At 38.9% G+C, this 26,418-nt stretch overlaps 1 protein-coding gene across 1 annotated transcript; it reads left to right on the top strand.

Annotated features, from left to right (window-relative positions):
- The first annotated feature begins 866 nt into the window (after positions 1–866).
- Positions 867–24,699, top strand: LOC140235575 (uncharacterized). The gene is made up of 9 exons (XM_072315579.1): positions 867–1,962; positions 3,427–3,608; positions 6,012–6,104; positions 12,624–12,773; positions 13,351–13,578; positions 15,876–16,289; positions 17,998–18,150; positions 18,943–19,201; positions 24,548–24,699. Exons 1-9 carry the CDS (start codon positions 867–869, stop codon positions 24,697–24,699), a joined length of 2,727 nt encoding a protein of 908 aa, XP_072171680.1.
- Positions 24,700–26,418: the final 1,719 nt, after the last annotated feature.

A 26,418-nucleotide genomic window follows, 5' to 3' on the forward strand; every position in this document is an offset into this window, starting at 1 on the left:
CCGTCATTTGATGACAATACTACAATAGATTATAAAATCACTGCAATACAACGATATTATTATAGAGAAAATATGACGAGAATGCCACAAAATATAATTTTTTATGAAAAGTACACACTCCGTCGACTTGCTACTGTGGCACATTATGTCACGGGTATAGTGTTGTTCTCTTCTAAGGAGGTATCTACTTGAGCCAAGTGCTCTTTTATTTTGCTGGAGGAATATGAACATAATGTGTTTAATTTTGTTAATATTTTCTTTGTATCGTGTTGCAGTGATATCACAAACTGATGTACTCTTCTCATCCAGCGATGGCGGCACAAAAATTTTCAAAAGTCATAATTTTACAACGGATTGTCTGACTTTCCTCAAACTTTCACTGACGTGTTCTCCTAATATTGCTGCTTTTACCCACTCCACATGAGGCCCTACCATTTGGGTAAGCTTGTCCTTTAAGTCCAAATTAAAACTTTGTCTTTATCCTGAAGACAATGTTTGAGTTATATACTTGGCATGACTTGCCGGTGACTTTAAAATATAAAGACAGGGGCCTCCGAAATAAAAGTGTTTGCGCCAAAAGAAGCTGATTCGAGTAAAATAGACCATCATTCCTTTGTCGTGTTTGCCATTATTATAAAGGCGCCATATCTATCATTACTGATATTCTCGGCGCATGAAAGTTTGTAAGATTCAGCACATGCTGTGTACACATGAACAGCTAATAGTACAACCCTATTATAAGAGTAATTGAAGTATCACTATATAAATGGATTATAACCATCTGCTTCTTTCGACCAAACTTTCTATCCGACAGAGCTGGTGGTGATTCATCCAGGGCGTCATAGGAATATTAAAGATAGATAAAAATGGCGAGAGCTGGCTCGGATGAGGACGTGTATAAGTCTTGCTACGAGGTGATGATGCCCATACCAATACCATCTCCAGAGGAAGACGATGCAAAGTTGGCTGCACCCTCTCCAATCGAGGAGCAGAGGACTCCTCCGACACCGGCTTTGCGTCGAGGACTCGACCATGAAGCGACAGGAAGGGCCCCCTTAAGGTCCTCGCCTGTTTCTACGATGGTGTCGGGAGAAGAAGTGCCCTCTTTATACCAGGAACCTGAGAGTACTTACGAGGTGTCAATGTACCTAGCCGAGGGGCAATATGACACACCGCGCCATCAACCGCCAGTGCCATCCCCAAGATCCCAAGATGTAGCGGCGTCTGTCTATCAGAACGTACAGACTCCAAAGTCTCCAAGAGTCCTCCCATTCAGGGCCAGAGCCAACGTCATGGCCTTGCCCGAGCAGCCGGCTCTGCCTGTTCGAGGACGTGTGGCGCTTAGACCAAGAGGGAGACGACAAGAAAAGCGTGTATCCCCTCTCCCTGTCCAGGATGACGAGAATAAAGGCGAAATGAATAAAGAGGTCACAGAAACCCTGGCTTCGAAAGCATCATATCAGCCTATGATAAGGGATATTAAGGAGGAAAATCCCACACCGATGTTTCCTAATTTCAAGAAGACTGGCTCCATTGATTTCGATGCTCGCATCTACCGATGCAACGAATCGCCTTTAGAAAACTCTGGCAAACAAACTCTTGTAGCTGCCGAAGAAAACTTCGCGTGCGCCATTGTCAACCATGAGGGCGGTTACCTAAAATTAAGGCGGGCACAGGCGACACTCTTCATACCCCCTCACGCTATTCTCGGTGACCCGGAACCAGTCGTTCTCTACGTCATGTCCAAGACGAGTCAAGTAGGATATCAACCTCTGTCGTCAAGTTTAGATCCGGGTCAATTCCTTGTCAGTCCGATCATGTTCGTCGGAAAACCAGGATCAAAATACTGTAGTATGGACATTGTTCTCTCCTTTCCAATGGAGTGGAGCCCAACTCAGGAAGTTACCTTTGACCTTCTCACCGTAAAGACGTTTGACTCGCAAGGCACTTGTCCTCCCAAAGGTAAGTCAATCACACCTTTAAACACACCTATACCACGTTTTGAAACTTATTGGACATAACTCTCTGCCGAGGACTTTCTCGTTGTCACATGAATTTATCTAAACTCACAATTTGATGTTTAACCGGCCGTTTGAAATTTATCTTTTAAAAACAGCTTTATATTTAGTATTGATAAATTGAGTTCTCCTTAAAGGGATCGTATAGTTTTGGTTGAGACCTAATTTCAGGTTTCTAACATTTTTGTGAGATTATGAGAAACCTCTAATGAAATATGGAAGAGCATGTAATTCTTTAAGGAATTCAACGTTTATTTGATGAAAATTGGTTTTGAAATGGCCGCCATATCCAAAAAAAGAGCGATTCTAATTAAGTGTGGGACCCACACTTTATCACGATCGCTTTGTTTTATTTTGTTTTTGGATGTTTCAGTCATTCCAAACCCGATTTCATTCAAGTAGAATTTTAATTCCTCTTAAAATGATATGCTCTGTACTATACCATAAGTGTTTTCTTGGTATCACGCAAAAAGTTGAAGGCCCAATTCTCATCTCCACCAATACTCTACCATCCCTTTAAATACCCCAACTGCCGTCAGGAGCTATTTTTCAGTGGCTGGTCTGATTCTGCCTGATCAATCTGGTCTAAGTTGGGTGCCAAGCTCTAAGGTTTTGCAAGTCTTAATAATTCAGTACCTCTAGCATAAGATGAGTAGTATTTTATCAATTTGTTATTATAATGACGAGTAAATTATCTCATTCTGTGAATGATATTTTGTCATAATGTGAAAATGAATTGCATTTGAATAACAGTAAGAAAATGAGATTCAGAGCACGAAACTCTTGGGATGAACATGTTTTAAATGCAACCAAAAAAAAAAAAAATGGAATCAAACAATGTATTACACTATCAACTGTTTGGTGCTATGAGCATGATGACTGGGATAAGCGTACGCCCTTTATAGTCAGTCTTATTTGATTCATATACATTGTAATTCATATTTCTCTAATGGCGATATATCAAATATCCAAAAAAGCACAATTGAAAACAAAAACCTTCTCAACATAGGCAAGGTAATTAGCGATTAGTAAAATGACTTTTGACAGCACTGTTTGAGAAGTTTTGATTGATGATTGATTCTAGTTCGAATTACCGATGCCTTCTACCCAGCGGAAATTCACGAGTCAGGTTTAATGTGGTGGGATTCTTAACCTGTGGGCCGCGAGGCTCTTTCTCTCTCAGGTGGACTGCGATGTCGGCCAAAATTAAACAATATTGTATTCAATTTTATTGAGCCTCAAAAATATCGTAAGAGCTAAAGTGGGCCTCAGGTTAAGAAAAACACAAAAGTTTGGGAAGCGCGTAAACCTTGCATTCTGACTTTAAGAGAGCTAGGCCTAAACCTATTTAACTATATTCTTCTTATGATATTCTTTCAATTTCCGGTGGGTTTTTTTTTTCTTTCAGATAATGCGAGATGGCGAATTTTGGCACATGGGTACGATTATTTCTTCACCGTCTATGGAGAGCGAGGTGTGCTTATGGTATCACAGTCTGCTTTCTATGTGGTTCGTGCGACAGTGGCAGGATCTGTTGCTACCAACCAGATGACGTTATGTCCTGAAACCAAGCGGATTTCAGGCGAAAGGGTAAATAATCATAATAGTAATAATAATAATAAGGTCTTATTTACCCAGGGTAGCCTCTTTAGTGTTGCCACTGCTCTACCAGAGGGCCCTCTGCTATTATCATTACCCTATAGCGTTGCCAGGTACCCATTTATACACCTGGCTCGAGAGGGACACAGTGGGTAAAAACATCTTGTCCAAGGACGTAAGCACTGGGCGGGATTCGAACTCGGGTCCTCCGATCGGGAGTCGGGAGTCTTATCCACTGTGCCACAGCGCCCCCACTCATGATTATGTAGAGGCGTGGTGTGGCGAGTAACACTCTTCTTGGCTTTTCACCGGGACTTTTAACCCGCTGTGTGCCACATCGATTCTTGTCCAGAGGTATGTGTGTGAAATTGTGTCCATTTGACTCATCGGCAGTTAACATTTGAACAGTCACCTGTGTGTTCGAGTGCACGTGCGTCACGAGTTCGACACCCTCGAATCATACAGCCCATGAGACATACAGCCAACGAGCCATACAGCCCATGAGTTCGACCCTAAGCAAACAAGGCCCACGAGACAAACACATTAATCCTCGTGCCGTGTAATGTTCAAATCGTGGGTTGTTTTACCTGGTGTTGAACTCATGGGCTTTATTTGCCTATAAATAGTGTCGAACTGATAGGCTCGATGACTCGTGGGCTGTATGACTCATGGACTTTTTTTTTTTTTTTTAATTAATGTCGAAGTCGTGGATGTTGGTCTCGTGGAACGACCCAGTGTGCACAACCTGTATGGGGTTTTCTGTACCAATCGACTCTCAAAGCACGCAAATGGTTAATGGGAGGTTGATACGTTCGAATTCCTGTATGTTAGTTATACAAAGTGCGTCCAGTCCTGGTTCTGTGACGGGTTGACGGGTTCAACGTGCCTCAGCATTTCCGCTGCCCATTCCCTTACCATTATACCCTCCAACTTCGCGGTTGTAACAGAAGTGAAACTTTTCATAAAGGGAAGCGTCAGTTGTGTAACTGCTTTGATCAATCTCATTACTCTTAATGGCAAAATACAATGTACTGATGATTGATTTCAAACTGTATGATGTACAGCGGAGAATCGCTTTCGACACTATTGGATCAAAAGACCTATGATGAGAGTATGTCTTGTCATTTCTGTAAGGTTTGAGTTGAGTCCATTTATACTTTGATTTTGTATATCACATGATTGTGATCAAAACATATACAATGACATTAAAATGCTCCATCATACCCTAGAAATGCGCTTCGCCGGCGGGATGGCGCTTATAATTATGTCATTAACTGTTTTCATCGTACACACAAATACGCACACACTCATCGTTGCTTATTATACTCATATGCTGAAAGTCGTTTTATTGCCAACGATAAGAATAGCATCTCTCGCAGGCAGTGTCATTCCCAAACTAGCCATACTCTGACAAAGTTTACGAAAACTTGTGTAATTATATTTTATTGCAAATGACAGTTCGCAGGCTAATGTATGTGTAACATCGCTTGGTAAACTGTTTCATATTTGCCAAGTTTGTGCACCACGATATGGAAAACTTGATTGTTGTTGTTGTTGTTGTTGTTGTTTTCAGCTGGTGGCTGGTTTGGGTATATCTAACTGAAGAGACAGATAGAGATGGAAGGAAAATCAAGTATCTAGTATCAAGAGTCTGCAAGTTTCTTTTGTCATGACATTCGCTTCCGTTTTTACTTTAAATGACAGTTGACACTATTATGTGTTTCGACTTATCCTGACCAATGTGACCGCAAAGTAGCAACCTAGCTAGAACCTCTATATAATTATTATGGACATGGCATACACTGCTTTGATTTCATTGACAGCGAGAATAGTAGTTATGTTCTAAAGCGCTTTGTGCATTCCTTAGGATCACTATCTATTTCATTACAATCATCTAATTTTCCATTGCTTACCACAGATAATGCAAAATAAATGCAACTGCTTTATCCGAAGGGTATACCAACTTTGATGGAAAGAGAGCCTTCCCGTGTGCCATCTCTACCATACATTCTGGAGAATCATATCCCACAGGATATTCTGAAATCTGGCACATTTACGTCATTTAAGTCCTCTCTCAAAATTATCGTCACCATTATCATTTTTTATAATCATCACCATCATTATCATTATCACTGATGAATTCCATCGTGGCCGCCCAAGCCCTTCATAACTTAAAATGTCTAATTACTCCCAGATACCGAAATCAAACCAGCACACAATATACAGTGCTCCCCCCCCCCCTCTCTCTCTCTCTCTCTTTCTCTCTCTCTCTCTCCAGTATTATACTTCCTGTAGAGTTTTCTAACCTGGCTGATAGTCAAAGTAATGGCACTATACCTACTTTATGTTTGTTTGTGTGTTTTTTTTTTTTTTTTTTTTTGTATCTGGCCCCAGCTGCGGATCATTCTAACGGGAAAGACATTTTCAGACATAAGACGGGCAAAGCTGCACGTTGTCTTCTCAAGGGACGACGACAACGAAACAGAGGTAATGAAGTATGGAGTTTCTTTAAAATATCAATTCATTATAACATGATTATCGTGAATGTTTATAACATAATTATAGATATTTCAAAGAAACAAATGTATCATATTGTATAGAGAATAAGTATAGAGAAGTTAGGTTATGATACATGTATAATTACATGCAATGTATGTGTATATGTATATGATATATACTTCCCTCATGTTTTTATCATTGAAGAGTCATTTCTTTTTTTTGTGTGTATATGTATATAATATATATATATATATATTCTATATATATATATATATATTCACATACATATACATGTGTGTATGTGTGCGTGTATGTGTGTGTTAATGATCTTTTTTAATTTTGATAATGATTTGTTCATTTTGATATTTTTTGATATTCTGTCAATGTTCCAAAGTACTTTTATTAATGCTTTTGATACTTTTATCATGTATTTTCTACAAAATGATAGAATAATAATTGTGTAATGCATGCTTTATATTTTGTTACGGGTTTGTGGACGAATGGAAATAATTTTTAATGGAACTGAACTGAACTGAACTAAAAGCTCGTTGATATCCGTTTTGGTCATAGCTCAGATTTCAATTACATTTATTCTATGATGGATAAAGATTTCAGAAATTGACTATTAGAAGTGACAACATGTCATGTCCTTGATTCAATGAATTAATCATTCATCCTAAAAGCACTTTGTGCACCTAAAATCATGAAAGTCACGAAAAGAACCTCACACAGTTTAAAGAAATCAAAGAGGCTTCAATACACGAACTCTACATACAAAGAAGGTAAAAAGCAAGAAATGGTCGAAAGCATGATATGCACCATACGGAAATAGAATAATTATACTTGAGAGATATGAAATAAGACGACAAGGAGGGTAGGGAGAAAACACGAAGCAAAAACTGGTATATATGTGGATACCGCAAGCGAAATATATACAATCATATACTCCTAAGAGCCTTAAGTGTGTGGTTGTATCCAAAGCATGATAACCAATCGTAATACGGAAATGAGAGATACACTTAATGCATTACAACATGTGACGGTTATAATTGTGGTTGAAAGTCAAGCTAATGAGTATATAGCGTGAATGCACCGTGTAACAGTATCTACAAGGAGTTAATACAATAGGAGATACAGTGCTCTCCATCCTTTAAGTTAAGATGATATGTATTGAAGGTTTGTAATTGTTATTTCTTCAATCTTTATTTTTCATAATTCAACTGCATTCTGCACCCACACCTGCAACTGCACTGCACCCACCTGATCACCAATTCCCCTCAAGAGAGTTGTGTCGCCGGATCGTCTTCTTATGAGGGCCCAATCCATTTTCACGATGGTGGTCTCCTGCATTCAATTATCTCTCATATTTACTGGAGAAATACTTACTATGAAAGTCCAAGGTGTATCTCATTTACATGATTTGTTTGTTTACTGCACAATATACGATTGTTTATGTTTATCTACTTGTGTAATGTTATGTTATTATCTTAAATAATTGCACTTGCTATTCTTTGTCTTTGTGTCTTTGAAATTTGTATTGAATTTGTATTTGATTGAATGCGGAAATAGATCAAAACAAAATCAAAATCAAATCAATATCAAATGTTCGACAGCAAACATGGTAAAAGCCATGGGCGTATAAGATTTGACAAAATCAAGTACAGTCTTCAGGATAATTATGCGCTTTCTGTGCAAGGGACGCTACAGTTTGTACAACGTTGTGGTCTCTAGTGCCAATCAACACACAAAAAACACAAAGGGTAAACGGTCTTGAATGGTTATCTTCCCAGACTTGGTATCTTCTGCCTTAAAATTACATGCGAACGATTTTGAACCACAAGAACTTGAAACAAGGCTAAGCTCGTCATGAGTTTGCTTGTTAACGTGATGAAATTAACAATAGACAATGACTCATTAGCAAGAATTAATTTTCTCAAAGCGTTTGACTCGCGAGCGCTCATTATTCTTGTGTATACTATAATATTGCCTAAATGGGTCTCACTCTCGGTCGATCTCTTAAAGGCATTGGTCGACAGTGTTTCGGAGCAGCAAGGTCGTACATGCTGCAAGTGTATTTTATGTGATTGTGTATGATGATGCAGCTACTTATGAGGAGTCTGACGGCAAAAGCGCCATTAAAAAATGAAGTAAGTCTATCATTAGCAGGAGCAAAATAAACCCTTTCCAGTGATACCTCAGTAATACTGTTACGGGGATAAGGAAGGATTGGGAATATTCTTAAAGTTATGATAAAGATATCCCATACTTCTTAATTATTTTCTTTGTTTATTTGTATTTAGCAGATTAATCGCATAAAGTTCAGATTAACAATAATGTAATAAATTCGTTTTACGATAGAACTTTTCAAATTTAGATTTAACCAAAAAAAAAAAGTGTGGCCGTTACATCCTTCAAAGACAGTTAAAAGTTGAGATTGCATTGACGACCATATTCAACCGACCCATTATAGACAGCAATGATCCACCTGGTTCAAACAATTTCGGACTAAGTCTACTGCATGGCGTATCAGTGTGCCTACAGTATGTCCCAAAAAATTACAATCAATCTAAATACAAATTTAGGGTATGAAACTATAACTCATTGCCCACATCTTACAGAAAACCCCACTCGATTTGCTTCAGTGGTCAAAGAGAAATACGGAATTTTGTAGAGGATGTCGGGAATCTCTTCTGTCCAAGTTCTGTCTATTATTCACACACAACTTGCACAAGATCATCGAAATGCTAAACTCGGAAGAATCCGATTCATGACATGCTTTACAACAATCCACATTTCTCTGTGACCGCTTAACCAAATCGAGTGGGGATTTCTACAAAATAGAGCTAAAATGTTATATTTTAAGACCCTGAAGTAGCATTTAATATTTCAATCATATTGGGCATTACCAATGCGAAAATCTGATTGTAATTTTTTGGGGGACATACTGCAGTAAGCCTCCCCAAAAATTACAACCAAATTTTCGAATTGATAACACCTAATGTGATCAACCTGTCTAAGTGCTACTTCAGGGTCTTAAAATATAACATCTTAGCTCTATTTTGCAGAAATCCCCATTCGATTTGGTTAAGCGGTCACAGAGAAATGTGGATTGTTGTAAAGCATGTCATGAATCGGATTCTTCCGAGTTTAGCATTTCGATGATCTTGTGTGTGAATAATAGACAGAACTTGGACAGAAGAGATTCCCGACATCCTCTACAAAATTCCGTATTTCTCTTTGACCGTGAACCAAATCGAGTGGGGTTTTCTGTAAGATGTGGGCAATGAGTTATAGTTTCATACCCTAAATTTGTATTTAGATTGATTCACTATTTCTAAAGATATCATTAAAGATATCGTTGTATTTTTTGGGGGACATACTGTATAGTGATATGAGCATGATTTTAAAGACATCTTGATATATTATCATGTTTTAATGTTTGTTTGTTTGTTTGTTTGTTCGTTTGTTGGTTTTTTTTTTCATCAATGATTTGAATATCCTGTAAGAGACCTGTTAGTAAACTTCGATTTGAGTTTTTAAAATGGGTTAATGTAATGAAACTGATGCAATGTTACCAAGGCCAACTCCGGGCCAATTATAGTTTGAAAAGAAAAAGTGAAATTCCACAAGTACATTAATGAAAATATGTTCAAAATAGAAAAATATAGGAAACTTAGAAGATTATGAGTTTTTGCTAATTTTCTAAATAAACAGTTTTTGAGCAATAAAGAATATCCGTAAATAGAAATGAGTACATGTCATTGCCTCACAACCTGTTACATAACAAGTAATTTTCTTAAAATGGTGATTAAGAATATCCCTGTTTTATATTATGGTTTTTATGTATAGCAGCTTTAATCGCAAATATCTCAAATTAACCAGAATGGAGTTAAGTTCTTTTGCGATCAAACTCTTCAGATATTACCAACTTTTTTCATCGCATGCCCCGTTTGTCAAGATGTTTACTTTGGTAGACATGGTTCAATGTAAATGTCCACTATAAATCACCAATGTGTTCTTGCGACTCCTGGCATGCCTGGTATACTCAATCATCAAGATTGAGATTAACGTCAGGACTACTACAGCACATTCATACAATACTTTTTAAGGCCTCGGTACACCAAGCATGGTAACGGCAACGGTCCTTGTGTGTGTGTGTGTGTGTGTGTGTGTGTGTGTGTGTGTGTGTGTATGTGTGTGTGTGTTTTGGTTTTTTTTTTGTTGTTGTTTTGTTTGTTTTGTTTGTTTTTGTTTTTTGTTTTGCTATGGTGAGCCAAAAAGAGACCATGTCTGGTTCTGTTAAAAGAAATCAATAATTCGGTACAAGATCACCAAAAATTTTATTCTTATATGTCAAAATCAAGAGCAACAAAATCACCAGTTGAAGATTTATTTTGTAACAAATTCATGAGCGGGGAAGGGATATTGTAACACACCCAGACATGGTTCCTTTTGGTCCACCATTGCATGCCCTTGCATTATAGCAAAAATTCGGACCGTTGCCGTTACCGTCTGTGCTTCGTGTGCCGAGTCTTTTTCAAAGATTCAAATCCATTTTTTTTTTCATTTCCATCAAATGAACAGAGAAATTAACAGAGAGGCCTTAACACTATGTACTTGCTGAAGATCACTAAAGCTCGGGATTACCTTTGCGTATATTGGTATTGGGGCTACGTGTCTCACATGCTGTATGAGTTAAAGTAACGAAAGCGATACAGAAAAATGAAAATGAAGACGCTAAGAGCGGTGACATTGATAAACTTTACTATAGACTTCATAATCATCATTGAATGAATGTAAACACACTTGGCATGAAAGCTTTGCATAGAATATTCTTAAACCTATTGTAAGTTAATCTGGTTCATGAATATGTACATCTACTATAAATACATATACGTTACTGTATTGACGTATTTCAGTGATTCTATTTGCGTCATTCTTATTTTAGTATCGTATTCCAAAGTGCATAATATAAGTTACATTATTATTGTCTCAGGGGCGGATCCAGGAATTCCGTAAAGGGGAGGTGCCTTTACAAAGTTAAAGGGGGCGCAATCAACCCCCCCCCCCCACCCATTTTGTCTTTGCATTTCTTTTGTTTTAACAAAAAATAAAGAGGGGCGCGTGCCCACGGTGCGCCCCCCTCTGGATCTGCCACTGTTGTCTGCACAATAGTAAAATGTTCGCCATGTTTTCTCACTCTTTCGCAAAGGCAGTGTTTGGAAAAGATATATTTACAGCATATCTTCAATGGTGTAACAAACTCTTTACGGCTCAGAAAAAGTCGTTTTATCCATAAATTCAAACAATAGTTATTTTGCAACGTAGGGCAATGCGATGGAGGGCAAAATGTTGCAATAAAAACACCTCAACGGAAGAATTTCATATATTTGAATATAATTCTTTGCTTTAATCGTGTAATGCGAACTCAAACTCATATCAAAGTGAAAGACCAATTTGCAAAAACATGATAACAACAGAAAAACAAAACAAATGTCCACCTGTGTACACAACAAATAGAGAAATCAGTTCAGATACAAAAACAAAACAAAACAAAATAAAGGAAGGTGACAGCGATTCTCGATATTATCATATTTCATTTCATTTCCATTTTTTCTCAACACGGTAATAAAAGGAAACTTGCTCAGCCATCGGCTGTTATTCTGTAAGTCCGTGCATGTATACAATATAACAGAACGAAAACACAGATTCAGTAACAGCGTATAATAATGATTGAAAATAAGAACACCAAAAAAAAAAAAAAAAAGAGAGAAAAAATCACAAAGAAAGAAAAAAGTATATCTACATATGACAGCACATGAGAAAAAAAATACAGACATTGACAAGAGACTGACATAAAACAAAATAATGTCAATAATACTCCTCGCTTAACATAATAGGAAACTTTATGATATATTGACATGTTATGATATGATATGATATGATATGATATGATATGATATGATATGATACAATGCAGTGGATATCAAACTACAACTGCTGCTGTTTCAAATGAAACTAATTGATATTACTGATTTATTGATTTGATTTATTGATTTCTTTACTCTCTGTATGACATCATTACTTTTATCCCTTTATTAACGCAATATAATCAAGCACAATATACATAATTATACTGAGTGATATATGACACTCATTTTAGTTATAGTTTCTACAATTTCAATACACACACATCTGTGACATAATTACAGTATTATATTACCATACAGAATGGTTACCAATAATAAGCTTATGAGCTTGACCCTTTGGCAACCGATGATACAATACACATTAATACAGTAAGAAAAGGGGGTCTAACATGATGCTCGTTGATAAGAGGGATAATAGGAGAGACAGAAAGAGTCAGAAAACGAGGAAGGTGATAAAAACCTCCCGATACTAGTCTTGCCAGATCAACTCACAATCAACAAGATTAATGATGCTTTTTGTATGTATATACATGTATTACTTTTTGTACATTCTTAGCAATCTTGTTATTCACTATAGCGTGTTATCCAGGCCGAAGACCAAGAGGGGTATCGAAAACTGGATCTCGTGAGAACCATCAGCATCCAGCCGTTGTCAGGGCAACCGGTGTGGGTGAGTTTGTCGCATCTCACGAACCCGGCTTGGCGTCTCCAGACCAGTCCCACAGCAGTACGTATCCCATTAGCACTCTCCATGACTATCCTCTCCTTTAGCTCTTCTTGTCCTCTTACCAGGCATTTATTCCCTCGTTATACCTTTTACGTCACGACGTAATGTAAGTGTTTAAATACGTTTTGAGTTTTCTCTTATTATTTTGACTGAGTGTCTGCACGAGGGAATGTTGCAGTGTTATTAACAAACCGTATATGAATCTCTACTCAAGCATACCATTTTCATTATTATAGTACATGTTGTAATACATGTATCATCTTATCATTGTAATTGTTATTTCATCATTAGCATTATATAGTGGCAGGTACTTGTATGTTTAAATTTCTGCTGTTATGATGATGATCATGATCATGAATATTATTATTATTATTATTATTATTATTATTATTATTATTATTATTACCATCATCATCAACATAATTAATCTATCATTATCCAGATGCATATTGCGTAAGTGTCATTCTCACTAGTAATGAAATCGTAATTCCCTTTGTTAGTATGTTCCTACTTGTTTGTCCACTAAAATTGGCTGTAAAAATAAAGATTAATAAATCACGAAAAATCTAACAAACAGAAATTTTCGACGCAAGAGCTCCTCGACTACGCAGACCGGTACCCACCGTCGGTCACCTTTGCTCTGGGGGAGATCGGAAACGAGTACGTCATGGACTCCTTCGTCCAGTGCGTGGTCGTGGCGCACCAGGGAGCGATGCCCAATCACCAGGCAGAGGATGTCGTCAGCTACGTACAACTGGTCGGTGACGTCACAATTATGCAGCGGAAAAGTGGCCAGTTCCTCAGCGTAAGTGTACCATAACATCACAAGGACACGAGTACATAAAAATAGTTCTCCGTCAGTGAGTTTGAATCGTTTAGTTTGTCGACTGTACGTCTCATCTCATCCCACGACTATATGCGACTGACAGACTTTGAATCTGAAATAAACAAGCGTATTTGTTCTGAGGCTATTATGATTTATTTCGGATCCAAAGCCTGTCAGTCGTGAGTCGTATAGCGTGCGGCGGGCTTAAGACACACAACAGGAAGTACAGTGTAAAATCTTGATTATATTTTATTGGAACAAAGGACTCCCGTTATCGCTATAATAATAGCGAAGTTCTCGGGCCGAACAGTAAAGTTTATACAGAGATTATATATGCATGGTGATAATCATGATGAGATTTGAATCTTGACTTCGTGCAACCGTGTCCATTATAACACGAGTGCAGTGTATTATAATCTTTCTTGAATAACTAAACTGTCATGACCGTAGGAAAGCAATGAAATGCCTGTAACCCATATTGGGACCGACGTCCTATAAGGACTTTGTGATAACTTGCTAGCCGAGAGCTTTACGTAGAGAATGCTTGTCCTCTCTTGTATTGCACACTTTCTCCACAAAAACTCGGTCCTTCCATAAATAGACCGTAATCTGTTGTCCATATCACGAGTGCTGGGCATAATCACATGTAAAATCAAAGAGTTGATTGTGATTGAATGTGTGTTCGTGTTTCTATATGAGAAAGTATGTGAGATGAAGGGGGGAGGGAGGTACAATGCATGTATAGTGTCTTATAGGAACTGATTCTAACTATAGCAGATCTTAACCGAAACTAACTCTTGTATCAGCAAAGTGCCATATTGCTGCATGAAACTAACGTCTCCACATTCATGACATTTTTAAAGTGCGAGATCACACCACATTTAAAAAACTGAATTTAAAATGAGACAATCAGAAAACAAAACATAACAGATATGTCATTACAGTCCGACAAAAGTAAAAAAAAAAAAAATGAATGAAAATGACCAGAGAAATTGGATTTACAGATTAATGGCTTCATATACCGCAAGAGCAATGGAAGTTTAAAGGGTTTCTGGGACGAACCCCGTAAGAGTTCTCTACAATTATCTGGCTCTGTATTTAGCACTACAATCATGCAATCGGGAGATCAGAGGTTCGAATCGCAATGGAATCCCATTTTCGTTGCTGATGATTTCTTTTACTTTCTGTTATGGTCGGTTTCCCCACATTCGTTGAATTTATTTTGAAATAAAGTTATAGAGAATTCACAGTTTCACATGTTTACATCGAGTGTTAAAATTGGTGGCAACATCACAAATCGGAAAGGACGGAAGTGTGAGCCATAATTACTATAGCATTGTTCTACCTTTTGGACTGGCGGTGGAATGATGTGCATACAATCCAATGGGGCACTTGTCAGGTGCGGGTGCACGTTACGAGCTCGACACCCACGAATGATACAGCCTACGAGTCATTGGAACGCATGAGTCATACAGCCCACGAGACCGTGTTATGTATTGACGAACTCGTGGGCTGTTTTACCTATAGTAGCGAACTCATGGGCCTCATTTACCCAGTGTCGAGCTCATGAGCTGCTGTATGTCTCGTGGTTGTCGGTCTCGTGGAATGACCCGTCAGGTGCTGGTATTATCACTCCTGCCAATCTGATCACTATAGCCATGATAGCTATGGTTGCGACTTTTTATCACTGATTCGTAAAACCAGCGTGGGCACCCTTTTAACTTCCTTATTGATTGAATTCATGTCCTATCAGGTTAAATCTTTACCGCTTTCAAAGTCTAATTTCACATTGTTTTATTTCAGCCAACTTACCCTAGAAACATATTTTATACGCTGATGATAAGGGATGATTTTTGTTTTTATTTTTAAGATAATTATGCCCATCCATGTAACTTAACTTTGGTTAAAGACACCGCACGATGATATAGTGAATAGAGTGGTACATGTACTTGCACAATAAAGATACGAATGTATAACATAAAATGTATAACATAAAAATATTCATAAAAATGCATTTTTAACTAACTTCAAAAACCCGTGGACAAAATCCTTTTCAAGGAATGGAGGAAAATGTTTTGCTATCAGTTAGTAACAAGCACGTCGATGAAATCATTATGTAGGCCAATTGTGTTCAGTAGAAATTAAACCTACAACCTGCTTAACCTGCCTGTCGATCTACACATCCCCTGAGACGGCGGCGGCTACACATTACAAAGTCCCCCCCCCCCCCCCGGCACACTAAATTTACTTTTTTTCTTTTTTTTTCTTTTTGTCAGATGTCTCTAGGACGAGCGTCGGGGAAGAAGCTCCCCGTACTTTCGGTCCAGCCGTCCCCCTGTAGCACGCTTGTCTCTGCGCAGAGCAAGCCCAACATGACCACGCCAATCATACAACTGCCGTCACATCTGCCGCTGATCGCGGGCCCCGAGTCTCCGCGGGTGTCCAACACTTCGAGCTGCCCGTCCCACTCTCCACCGCCGGTTCCGTCGTCGCAGGACCATAACGCTATGACGTGGTCGACGTCGTATTCGTACGACGACGCCGTGAAATGCAACGCCCGGTTCGACGGGATTCTCATTCCCTATCAGTTTATGGGAAAGATGTGTCTGTACCTTCAGGATGCCAGAGCCGAAGCCCGGGGGAGGGGTTGGAAGTCAGTCGCGTTGAAGATTGGCCTCTCCGAAGAGCAGGTGAGAGAGGTTAAAGGTCATAGGGTCTATATCCCTTTTGCAAAGGCCACGGACTGGTTGAAGAATGATTAACAAAAAAAAAAATAATAACTCACAATGTCGTGTACGAAATCTTGTGGAAATATACCGAAAAAATAGAATTGAACAACTACCCCCATGCCTTTCGAGATTTAGCTCCCCTTTCGTACAGAGAATAACGGGTGGAATGTTTGCGGGCTCCGACTATATTTCACTGGAAATCTATAATATTTATTTCCTCTAAACTCCAGGATCATAAAAAAAGTTTTTTGTTTCATCATTGTGAAGAAAGGTCTTAATTGCCTGCCTCTAGTATACAATATAGCAGTTTATGAAAGGAATCTAATTTTTCAGGGTTGCAAAGGAGATGCACGAACTGTAAATAGGTATAAAGATGATTTCCAATAAAACAAGACACCACGACATATAAACGTAGCGATATAGAGAATGATTTAACATAGGCCTAAATGGAGTGAATACGAATCCGAGAAAGCTGCGGACTATCGATGCGCCTTTGCTCTTTTTATACATGGTATCTTATTTTTCATTTTCATATCTTCATGTTGAAGAGGAAGAGGAAGGTGATATCTTTTCCAACGTTTGTTTGTTGTAATCACTCGTCTGATAATAAACATGGTAACATTTTCTTTCTTCAAAACATCGTGAAGGGTTTTGAACAATAATTTTCAATTAAGGTCAATAATTGGTCTGAGAAACAATAGTTTTGGAATTTTGTAGGTGATCAGGATTACTGTCTATTTATCAAAGAATACGTATTTTTTGTTATCATTCACTTCAACGTTTCACTTTGTAACTGCTCAAAGAATATCTATAGCATATTATACGTTCTGTAATTCAGCATGAATGTCCTACTCTTTAAACAAAAAGAAAGGGAGAGAAAGTAATTCAAGATATTTCATTGGTTTCATAACACTTGGAGCAAAACTAAATTTAGTTGTCTCAAGTGAAGTGTCTGCTATATTATGGAGAACGTCCCATTGAAGATGGTACCATACTAATCTTAGTATGTTTTTGACCACATTTGATTTTGATTTTGACTTTCCTGTACAATATCATAACGTTTCAATTCTCCATATTCATATTTATATTGCAACTAATTGACAAATTGGCCTTCATCGTTGTGAATAAATAACGATTATTTAGTGAACAAAATGATGGGCACAATATTATACCAGCAACCTCATCGTTGCCAGACATGCGTCATATCCACTATTAATAGATTACAGCTCTTGCGCCCAATAGCCAGTGATAGTTATCTTATCCCTTAGCAGCGGGTACCGCGTAATTCAAATTACGGTAATGACTCTGCTTAATGTCAGTCAGTTTCAAGACAAACAAATCCACGCATGAATCATTTGTTTGAATCCATTCACATGCTCAGTTTCTTTTTTACAAGTTGCACGTGTTCATTCCGTTCTCAGGTGCAAGGATTTATTTTATTATGATTTAGTTCTGATCTTCTTCCATTTCTTGATATTATTTTTAACAGTCTTGACTTTATTGCAGTATCCATCTCTTCTTCAGATTTCACGTTCTTCCCATCTCTGATACCATTTCAAATAGTTATTGCACTGTGGAGTTAAAATGGAAAACCAGACAGATGTTCCCATTGTGAAAACGTCATGTTCGCGTTTCAACTTTTGTTATTCCTCTTGGACTGATACTGCAGCTGCAGAACCTGACGAAGAGGTACGCCTTCCAGTCTCCACTGGCCATGCTGCACCTGTTCTTCGGCGCTAGTCAGACGATTTGGGGCGTGTCCGCGCACGACACGGCACGGGGACACTTGGCGCGACTTCTCTCCATATCGCAGGATATTCAGGTGAGCGAGGCAGTGCTCATTATATCGCTGCATTCACACTAAACTTCTGCCTTCCGATCTTCCAGACGATGCTATTTCCATGCAAGAACCAAGAGGCCCCAAATAACGTAGATTAGATAAAAGGACTTTTTAATATATCTATATATATATATATATATATATATATATATATATATGTATATATATGTATATATATATATATATATATATATATATATTGCGTTGTCATAACATGTATAATGCAGAAAACTCTGAGTTAATGTAAATTTGAATGTGAAGAATAGATCTCGACTTGTTGAGGAATAGGAGTAAAGTGTCGTAAAGACAGTCGTAGTCAACAGTCCACGTCTTAGTTAACTGAATCCTTCGGTCTTCTTTCCCCCTCCCCTATATCCCTATCTTCGCTATTGATGTCAATTTGACGCCCAAAATTAATGACCATCCAATTTGACTCCACAACTCCACGTAACTTAGTTCATCTCCGATCTCATTTTTCTCAACCAGAAAACCCCATTCACACCCTACCAAAATGAACAGCATAAAGAAAATGATATGAACTCAAATTTCTTTCATTGTTAGTATTTTCTATCGTAATTATTTTTGTTCCAAATTAATGTTTTATATCATAATCTTAATAAATCTTGAGGGGTTTTTTTTTTGTAATTTTTGTTATTATCAGCATCACCATCATCACGATAGATAATCATTTTCGTTATCATGATTATTATTATCATTATTACATGTACTATCATGCCAGTCCTTTCGGTGATTACCTTTTCTGCCTCCGAACAGCGCGACGACCTGCTCCGAGAACTTCAGCGTGAGCTGACGAACATCGACCGCCTCGAGGACCGGCAGAGCATGTTCCTCTTCGACGCCCTACCCTTCGAGTCGAAGACCGGGAAGGGCGCCCTCTCCGGCAGTAACCGACACTCGCTCAGCGACACCGACGTGAAGAGTGTGACGAGCGAGAAACGGTCGACGGGCACCATCCGGAGTCATCTCAGCGATATGTTTTCCTGGTTCAGGTCAAAGTCTCACAACGTCGCAGGTAAGTCTGTTGCGTGTTTGTGGAAGAAACTTGGCAGTAAGGTGTATTCCTGACAACTTTAGTCCCTTCCATTTTTATAATGCGCCCTCCACGGCGACGAAGTGGCGGCCTGCGTCGGAGTCGCCGCCGCCGGCGCCCTTGCCAAACGTCCAGCTCAACCTGCTACTTCTTTTGTCTTATCATTGTGGGAAGCAAATTTAGTACATTTGTGCAGGCAGATGGTCTTGGAGCCAGGCTAAGCCCCTACCTGGTGTAGTGAATAAGACTCTTGCCTTAGAACGGAGGACCCGAGTTCGAGTCCTATTGAGTGTTTATTTTTTTTTTTCTTGAACAAGATGTTTTACCCACTGTCTCTCTGTTGACAAAGGGTATATAAATAATATAATAATAATTAATAATAATAATTGCATTTATATGGCGCTTCATACTGACGTTTCTAAGCGCACTTTGCTACTCATACAAATAGATTAGAAAACACAATAACATTAACAAAATCAGCGTTAACAGTAACAAAAGAAGAAGAAAGAAAAGACAAATACATGTGATACAATGGTACAATAATTGATAACTGTGTGCGCCTCCAGGAGAAAAAAAAAATTACAACTGATTAAACAGGTGAGTTTTAAGAAGAATTTTAAATGATTCGACAGATGAGGCATTCTGAATATACAGAGGGAGTTTATTCCAAAGAGTGGGAGCAATGGAAGAGAAGGCTCGGTCACCATAACGGGTTTTTGTACGTGGGCCATGAAGTAATTGGAGAGAGGAAGATGAACGGAGGGGTCTGGCAGAAGAGGAGGAGTGGAGAGGGACTAGGTTTTGAAGATATATGGGTGCAAGATTACGTGTGATTTTGTACGTCAGAAGTAGGATCTTGAAAGTAATACGGGAATGGACTGGAAGCCAATGTAGTGAGCGGAGAACAGGAGATTATGGTCATGTCTCCTACTAAGGGAGACTAATCTAGCGGCTGAATTTTGGATACGTTGGAAAGGGGATATGTGAGAAAGAGGGAGGCCGGCAAGGAGGGAGTTGCAGTAGTCCAGATAGGAGGAGACGAAGGCATGGACGAGCCGCTCAGCTGATGATTGATCAAGCAGACGCCTGATCTTCCCTATTTTGAAAATACCCCATGATGCAGACTTACAAATGTTTGTGATATGGTGTTTAAGAGTTAAGTGTTTGTCCAAAGTAAAGCCAAGGTCTCTAACACAGTCAGAGACCTTAATAATCCCATCCCGAGTAGTTAGATCTGATAGAGGAACTGTGCTCCTAAACTGTGATGAGAAATGGATGAGTTCAGACTTGTCTTCGTTCAGACGGAGTCTGTTGGCAGTGGACCAGGCTTTGATGTCGTTGAGACATTCTCTCAGTGAATTAACAGCAGCAATCCTATCGCCAGGTGACATAGTTATGTAAATTTGAGTGTCGTCAGCATACATAGCGTAGTTGACACCATGATGACAATTGATGATTCTGGTGAGTGGACCCGTATAGAGGAGAAAAAGAAGGGGGCCGGCAACGGATCCTTGCGGAACTCCGCAGCTGATAGGACTAGGACGTGAACAGGTCCCATTGATTATCACCCTCTGTGTGCGATCTTGAAGATATGACTTGATCCAGTGGATGGCAGTGCCTGTGATGGAGTAGTCATTACTAAGTCGTTGTAGTAGCAACGTGTGGTCGAGCGTGTCAAACGCAGCCGAATAGTCAAGAAGAAGAAGAGCAGCCTCATTGCCCTTGTCGACAGCAAGAAGGAGATCGTTGAGCACTTTCAACAAGGCAGTTTCTGTTGAGTGGAGGTTGCGGTATGCTGACTGGTTTGTAGGAAGCAGATGATTACTGTCAACATAAGACATTAACTGTGTAGACACAATCCTTTCAAGAAGCTTACTCACAAATGGCAGATTGGTAATTGGTCGGTAATTGCTCAGGACATCGGGATCTAGGTTCGGTTTCTTCAACAGAGGGGAAACAAGAGATGTCTTGAAAGGTATTGGAACTATACCCGATGACAATGATGTGTTAATGATGTTTTTAAGAACCGGAAGCAGCTCATCAAGGCACTCTTTGAGCAGCCAAGTTGGAAGAGGGTCCAGAGTGCAAGATTTTGGTGGAGATAGCATGATGAGACGTCGAAGCTGTTCATCAGTGACCGGATTAAACTCGCTCAGGTTGCAGTTCAAAGAGTTCTCAGGAGCCTGGACGGATAACTCCAAATGGTTCACGTCAGATACAAAGGAAGACACAATATCATCGATTTTCTTCATGAAGAATATACTGAACCTGTGCGCCAGTTCTGAATCAGATGAGTGTTCAGGATAAATAGAAGAGTCAGAAGGGGTGGACAGTTTCTTCACGAAGTTGAATAGTCGTTTAGAGTCAGCATTGGCGATCTCTTTTCTCAGGTACTGGGACTTTGCATCGGTAATCAGACTGTAGTACAGCTCACATTCTTGACGATACAGGTCCATGTCAGTCTGCATGCCGGACTTCAACATGCGACGTTCAGCACGACGCCGACGCCTCCTGGCCTCCCTAATCTCATCAGAGAACCAAGGGGCATTGGGTCTAATTGTCACAGTCACGGTTTTAACAGGGGCATGCTTGTCCAACAGATTACTCAGCATGTCATTATACATTGAAATTGCTTCTGTAGGACAAGATGTACACTGGGAAGTCAACAAAGCCTGTTTAATATCATGGCGGAAAGAGTTGGTGTCAATATTGCGAAGCTTTCTAAAGCTAACTTTCCTTCTAGGGTTTGGTGGGCTTTTAAGATTAATGGCGGAAAGAATGGCGGAGTGATCAGATGGCAAAGATGGCAATACAGTGATATGGGAAATAATATCTTCAGATTTCCTACTAAAGACTAAATCAAGTGTGTGACCTGCTTGGTGAGTGGCACCCTTAACATGTTGATGAAACCCAAAGGCTTCAACGGCATTGAGAAAAGACTGAGCGAAACTATCAGCAGAATCATCTACATGTATATTAAAGTCACCAAGAAGAATGGTTGGATGAGCATCAACAGCAGCACTCTCGAGGAGAGTTAAAAACTCATCAAGAAAGTCGTTGCTGGTAAAGGTGTGACGAGAGGAATGGGGTGGGCGATAAATGCAATAAACCCGAACAGCAGATGAAGAAGTGAGATGAATCGTGAGATCTAGCAGTTCAAAAGACAAAAATTTGTGTGTGTCATTGACAACACAACGCGCAGCAGACCTATACAGGACGCAGATACCACCTCCTCTAGATGTCTTTCTGGGATGATTGATAATATTGAAATTTGGAAGGGATAATTTCAATTCAGCAAGGGTAGGCTCATCCCTCTGGTCACCTGAAAGCCATGACTCAGTGATGACTAACACATCAATATCATTATCTATAATCAGAGCTGACACTGCATCGACTTTATTCGTCAAGGATCTTGCGTTCCATAAACCAAATTGAGACCCACTGGAAGCATCACAAAGGGACTGTGACCTTGGAATCCTCCGCCTGCGGCGTCCCCTGTGAGTACGCCGCTGCTGCGCAATCCCAAGATCACATACCCTTCTCCAAACAGTCAAAGGAAGTAGATGACTGGGCTTCCCATTAAACTGATGGAGGGCATGTACATCATATGTAATACGATTCGGTTGAAAACTACTGCAATACTCATTAGCATGTTGCATTACATCGACTTCAGTACATGGACCTGGGTTTGTTTGAATGTCACCGGACAGTAGGATGGCTAACTGAAAACATGCACATGTGTTGCTATAGTATGCAACAGGTTTACCACAGTGTCTGACAAGCCTGTGAACAGGAGAAAGTAGACTGTGATTACAGTTACAAGCATCAGTTGGCAGCATGAATACATGGTTCACGTTCAAGAGAGATACAATCAGAGGTATACAAAAGAAGAGATTCCAGAGACGCCAGATCTTAATCCCCTCCATTGCTGTGGAGGTGATGCTATTGACATACACATGTGAACGGTGTGACAACAAAAGGTGCTATTGAAAGTACAAAGCAAGTACACATACAAGATGCATGAAGCAAGTGTACAACACTGGGCTGGACACTGAAAATGGCAATACAGAGTAGGCAACAGTATCAAGATACAAAATTCATCTGCTTAAATATACAGCTAACTTACCAACAAATTGACTGGAAATGGTCTAGCAAGATCCTTGACACAAACAGAATACAATATAAACAACCATACTGCAAAAATGCAGCAAAAACCTGGTAAAAGAGGCAATATAATCAGAGCCCTAAATGAGTGGGGCTACCTATGGAGGCGCACACCAAAAAAAAAAATAAATAAATAAATAAATAAAAAATAAAAATAAATAAATAAATAAATAAATAAATAAATGGGTACTTAGCAACAACGATGGGGTTATAATGATGCCAGGGTCTTAATCTTCAGTATGAGTATTATCATCGTTATTGCATTTCATAATCGATTTGCTGTTGTAGTTGTTGTTATTGTTGTAGTTGTTGTTGCTGCTGTATTATTACCATTGTCCTTTGTATAAGCATACGTGTACTGTCTAACAATGATTACTAAATAAGCCAGTTCGGGGTTCCACTTTGAGCATGAGCAGAAAAAGGTCATTTGTACCAGCAGAGCATGTTGGTTTTTAAAATCACCGAGATAAGCATCTGTGATGCAATGATTATTCAAGTGATCCTTGTATTATTAAAGTGGTGCTTGCCATCACATCCACCTGGCAGCAAAAGCAGTATTTGGCAATATCAATAGAAGAAGATTGTCATTACATTCAATGCAAAATAAATGGATGTCTCCCGAAGTGTCAATTTATTGATGAATCATTCTGATCACCTGGTCTACGCGAGTACATCCTTTGTTTGAACATGACTGATGAATTCCATGAATAACGTACGTTGAGCGAGCTAATGCATTCTGTTGCTTGAAGACTAGTGGAGTGCCCAATCAACTGAGAAAGAAGAAAGGTCATTATGTACCCATCTGTACATGAGCTAACCCCGAACTGGCTTATTGCTATTGTTTATGTGGTTGGTTTTATTTATCTTCTCCCTCTCGCTCTTTCTCTCCCAATGTTATTATATCATACATCTATATTCTTGTTTTGTGTGTGTTTGAATGCATATATAATATTTGTTCCTTTCCTTCTCTCTCTTGATCGCTCCTTTTGCCACCCCTCCCCCCCCCCAAAAAAAAAAAAAAAACCTTACAAGGCCCTATCAAGGAGTGTGTATGTGTAAAGTTTGTATGTGTAATATTTATCTCTCTTTCTCTCTCTCTCTCTCTCTCTATATATATATATATATGTATATCTATATATCTCACTTTCTTTAATCTCTTTCTAGGGAAGAAAGCGGAGGATGTATACTTGGAGCCGGTCGCGGTGTCAAACTTCAGAATCTTCGACGACGCGTACATGTATGACGTACCCAAAGCGACGGGATGCGAGGAGATGAAGCGGGAAAAGAAAACCAAAAAGTTAAATCAGTACATGTAAAGGATGGTTCCGTCATCCTCTCCCACAGAAACCTTTTCTGTGAACCACGTCCGTACTGTCCTTGAATTACTTTTGATAGTATTGTCTGAAAATACGTAGAGGTGCAAATCCACTTGACATTTTCAAGTTGACCTTTGACATAATGTTTTGCGCAAATGTCCTTCTTGACTAATAGTATAAAATGCGTACCTGGCAATGTGGCGTAATGACAGTGCCCGCTGAGGGAAAAAACTTCGAACCTTTGTCAATGAAATCATCCTAGTGATGCCATCATTGCAAAGGAGGCCACACACACACACACACACACACACACACATACACAATATATATAATATATGTATATATATATATATATATATATATATATATATATATAATATGTTACGTTCGTTCTATAAGTTATAATTTACAATGTGTATTCTATATTATTTTGTATTGTGTTTCATCGTACTACAATTTGTATCTACTTCATGACTGAATCTCTTTTCTAATTTTTTTCTTCGAGGCGCTCAGCGCTTAGAAACATAAGCACTTTATAAATGATATTTATTGTTATTATCGTGTATATACATATGAATACATATATATATTGAAGTTAGTCTCATTACAAACGAACAGAAAAGGGGAAGTTCTGCAATGTAAATACAACCCACATGCTTTGCACGAAATTGTGATAAAAATATGCAAATTAGATGTTGTATGACGTCATACCTTCAAGCGTCTGCCATTACCGTAAGAAAATTAATATACATGTATACTTAGTATGTGTAACATGTCATTTAAATCTGTGGATCAATCTTTCTAAAGCTGTCAAAATTCATCAGTTGTTACACTTTTTCATTTTTTTTTCAGTTTTGAGGGATGGCCGTTATAGCTAATCTATTGACTACAGAGTTAGTTACATAATGTATTTAGCAAAAGGCAGGAGTTGTATGTCAGTAGACCAATAGTTTGGTTCACGAAAACAGGTTATTACACTTAAAAATGACAACGTTTCTTTTCCCGTATTTTTGTCCTATATTGTACCATGGAAACATCATTTGTCTGTTTCATGCAGTTCTGATTTCTTAATCAAGTTCATTTTTAACACGGAAGAAAGTAAATTGTTCCATGACTGCATACTGGAAACGGGAGGCCTGAAAACTGCAAGCATGGCATAGGTACTTGTAAGCATCATATTAATACTGTACGCTGTTATTTTCGCGTACAGATATTTTCGCGAATGACGAGGTCGTAGACATTTTTGCTAGATGTTGTTTTCGCGAATCGACGCCGACAGTCACGTTAGTGTTCTATTACCAAAGTGCATGTAGACATTTTCCAACTGTGATTCGCGAAATTCGCGAAAATTAAACCCTCGCGAAAATAACAGCTTCCGTACGCAAGACGTACACAGTCATAATGTACAGCAAGGTTACTGTGGGAAACTTTCGCTATGAGTTTTCACTGCGAATTGACCCAGTACGTGCCAACCTCGTAAATTCGCAGCATGAGTGAACAATTATGGTGATCATAATACAGTCAGTCAGTGGACGAGTCAAACAGTCAGTCAAAATGTGAAGTTTCCACAAAAGGGTAATGTCCATTCAGCCAATGCATGCAAAAATGCTGAAGACACACTATCTTGACAATTAAGGTTAAAGATTCAGGAAATATTGTTCATTGTACTGAACAATCCTTTCACGAAAAGTTTCGTATCTTTTAAACGTTTCATGTGCT

This window comes from Diadema setosum, chromosome 12 (assembly GCF_964275005.1).
Source record: "Diadema setosum chromosome 12, eeDiaSeto1, whole genome shotgun sequence".
Lineage (NCBI taxonomy): Eukaryota > Metazoa > Echinodermata > Echinoidea > Diadematoida > Diadematidae > Diadema > Diadema setosum.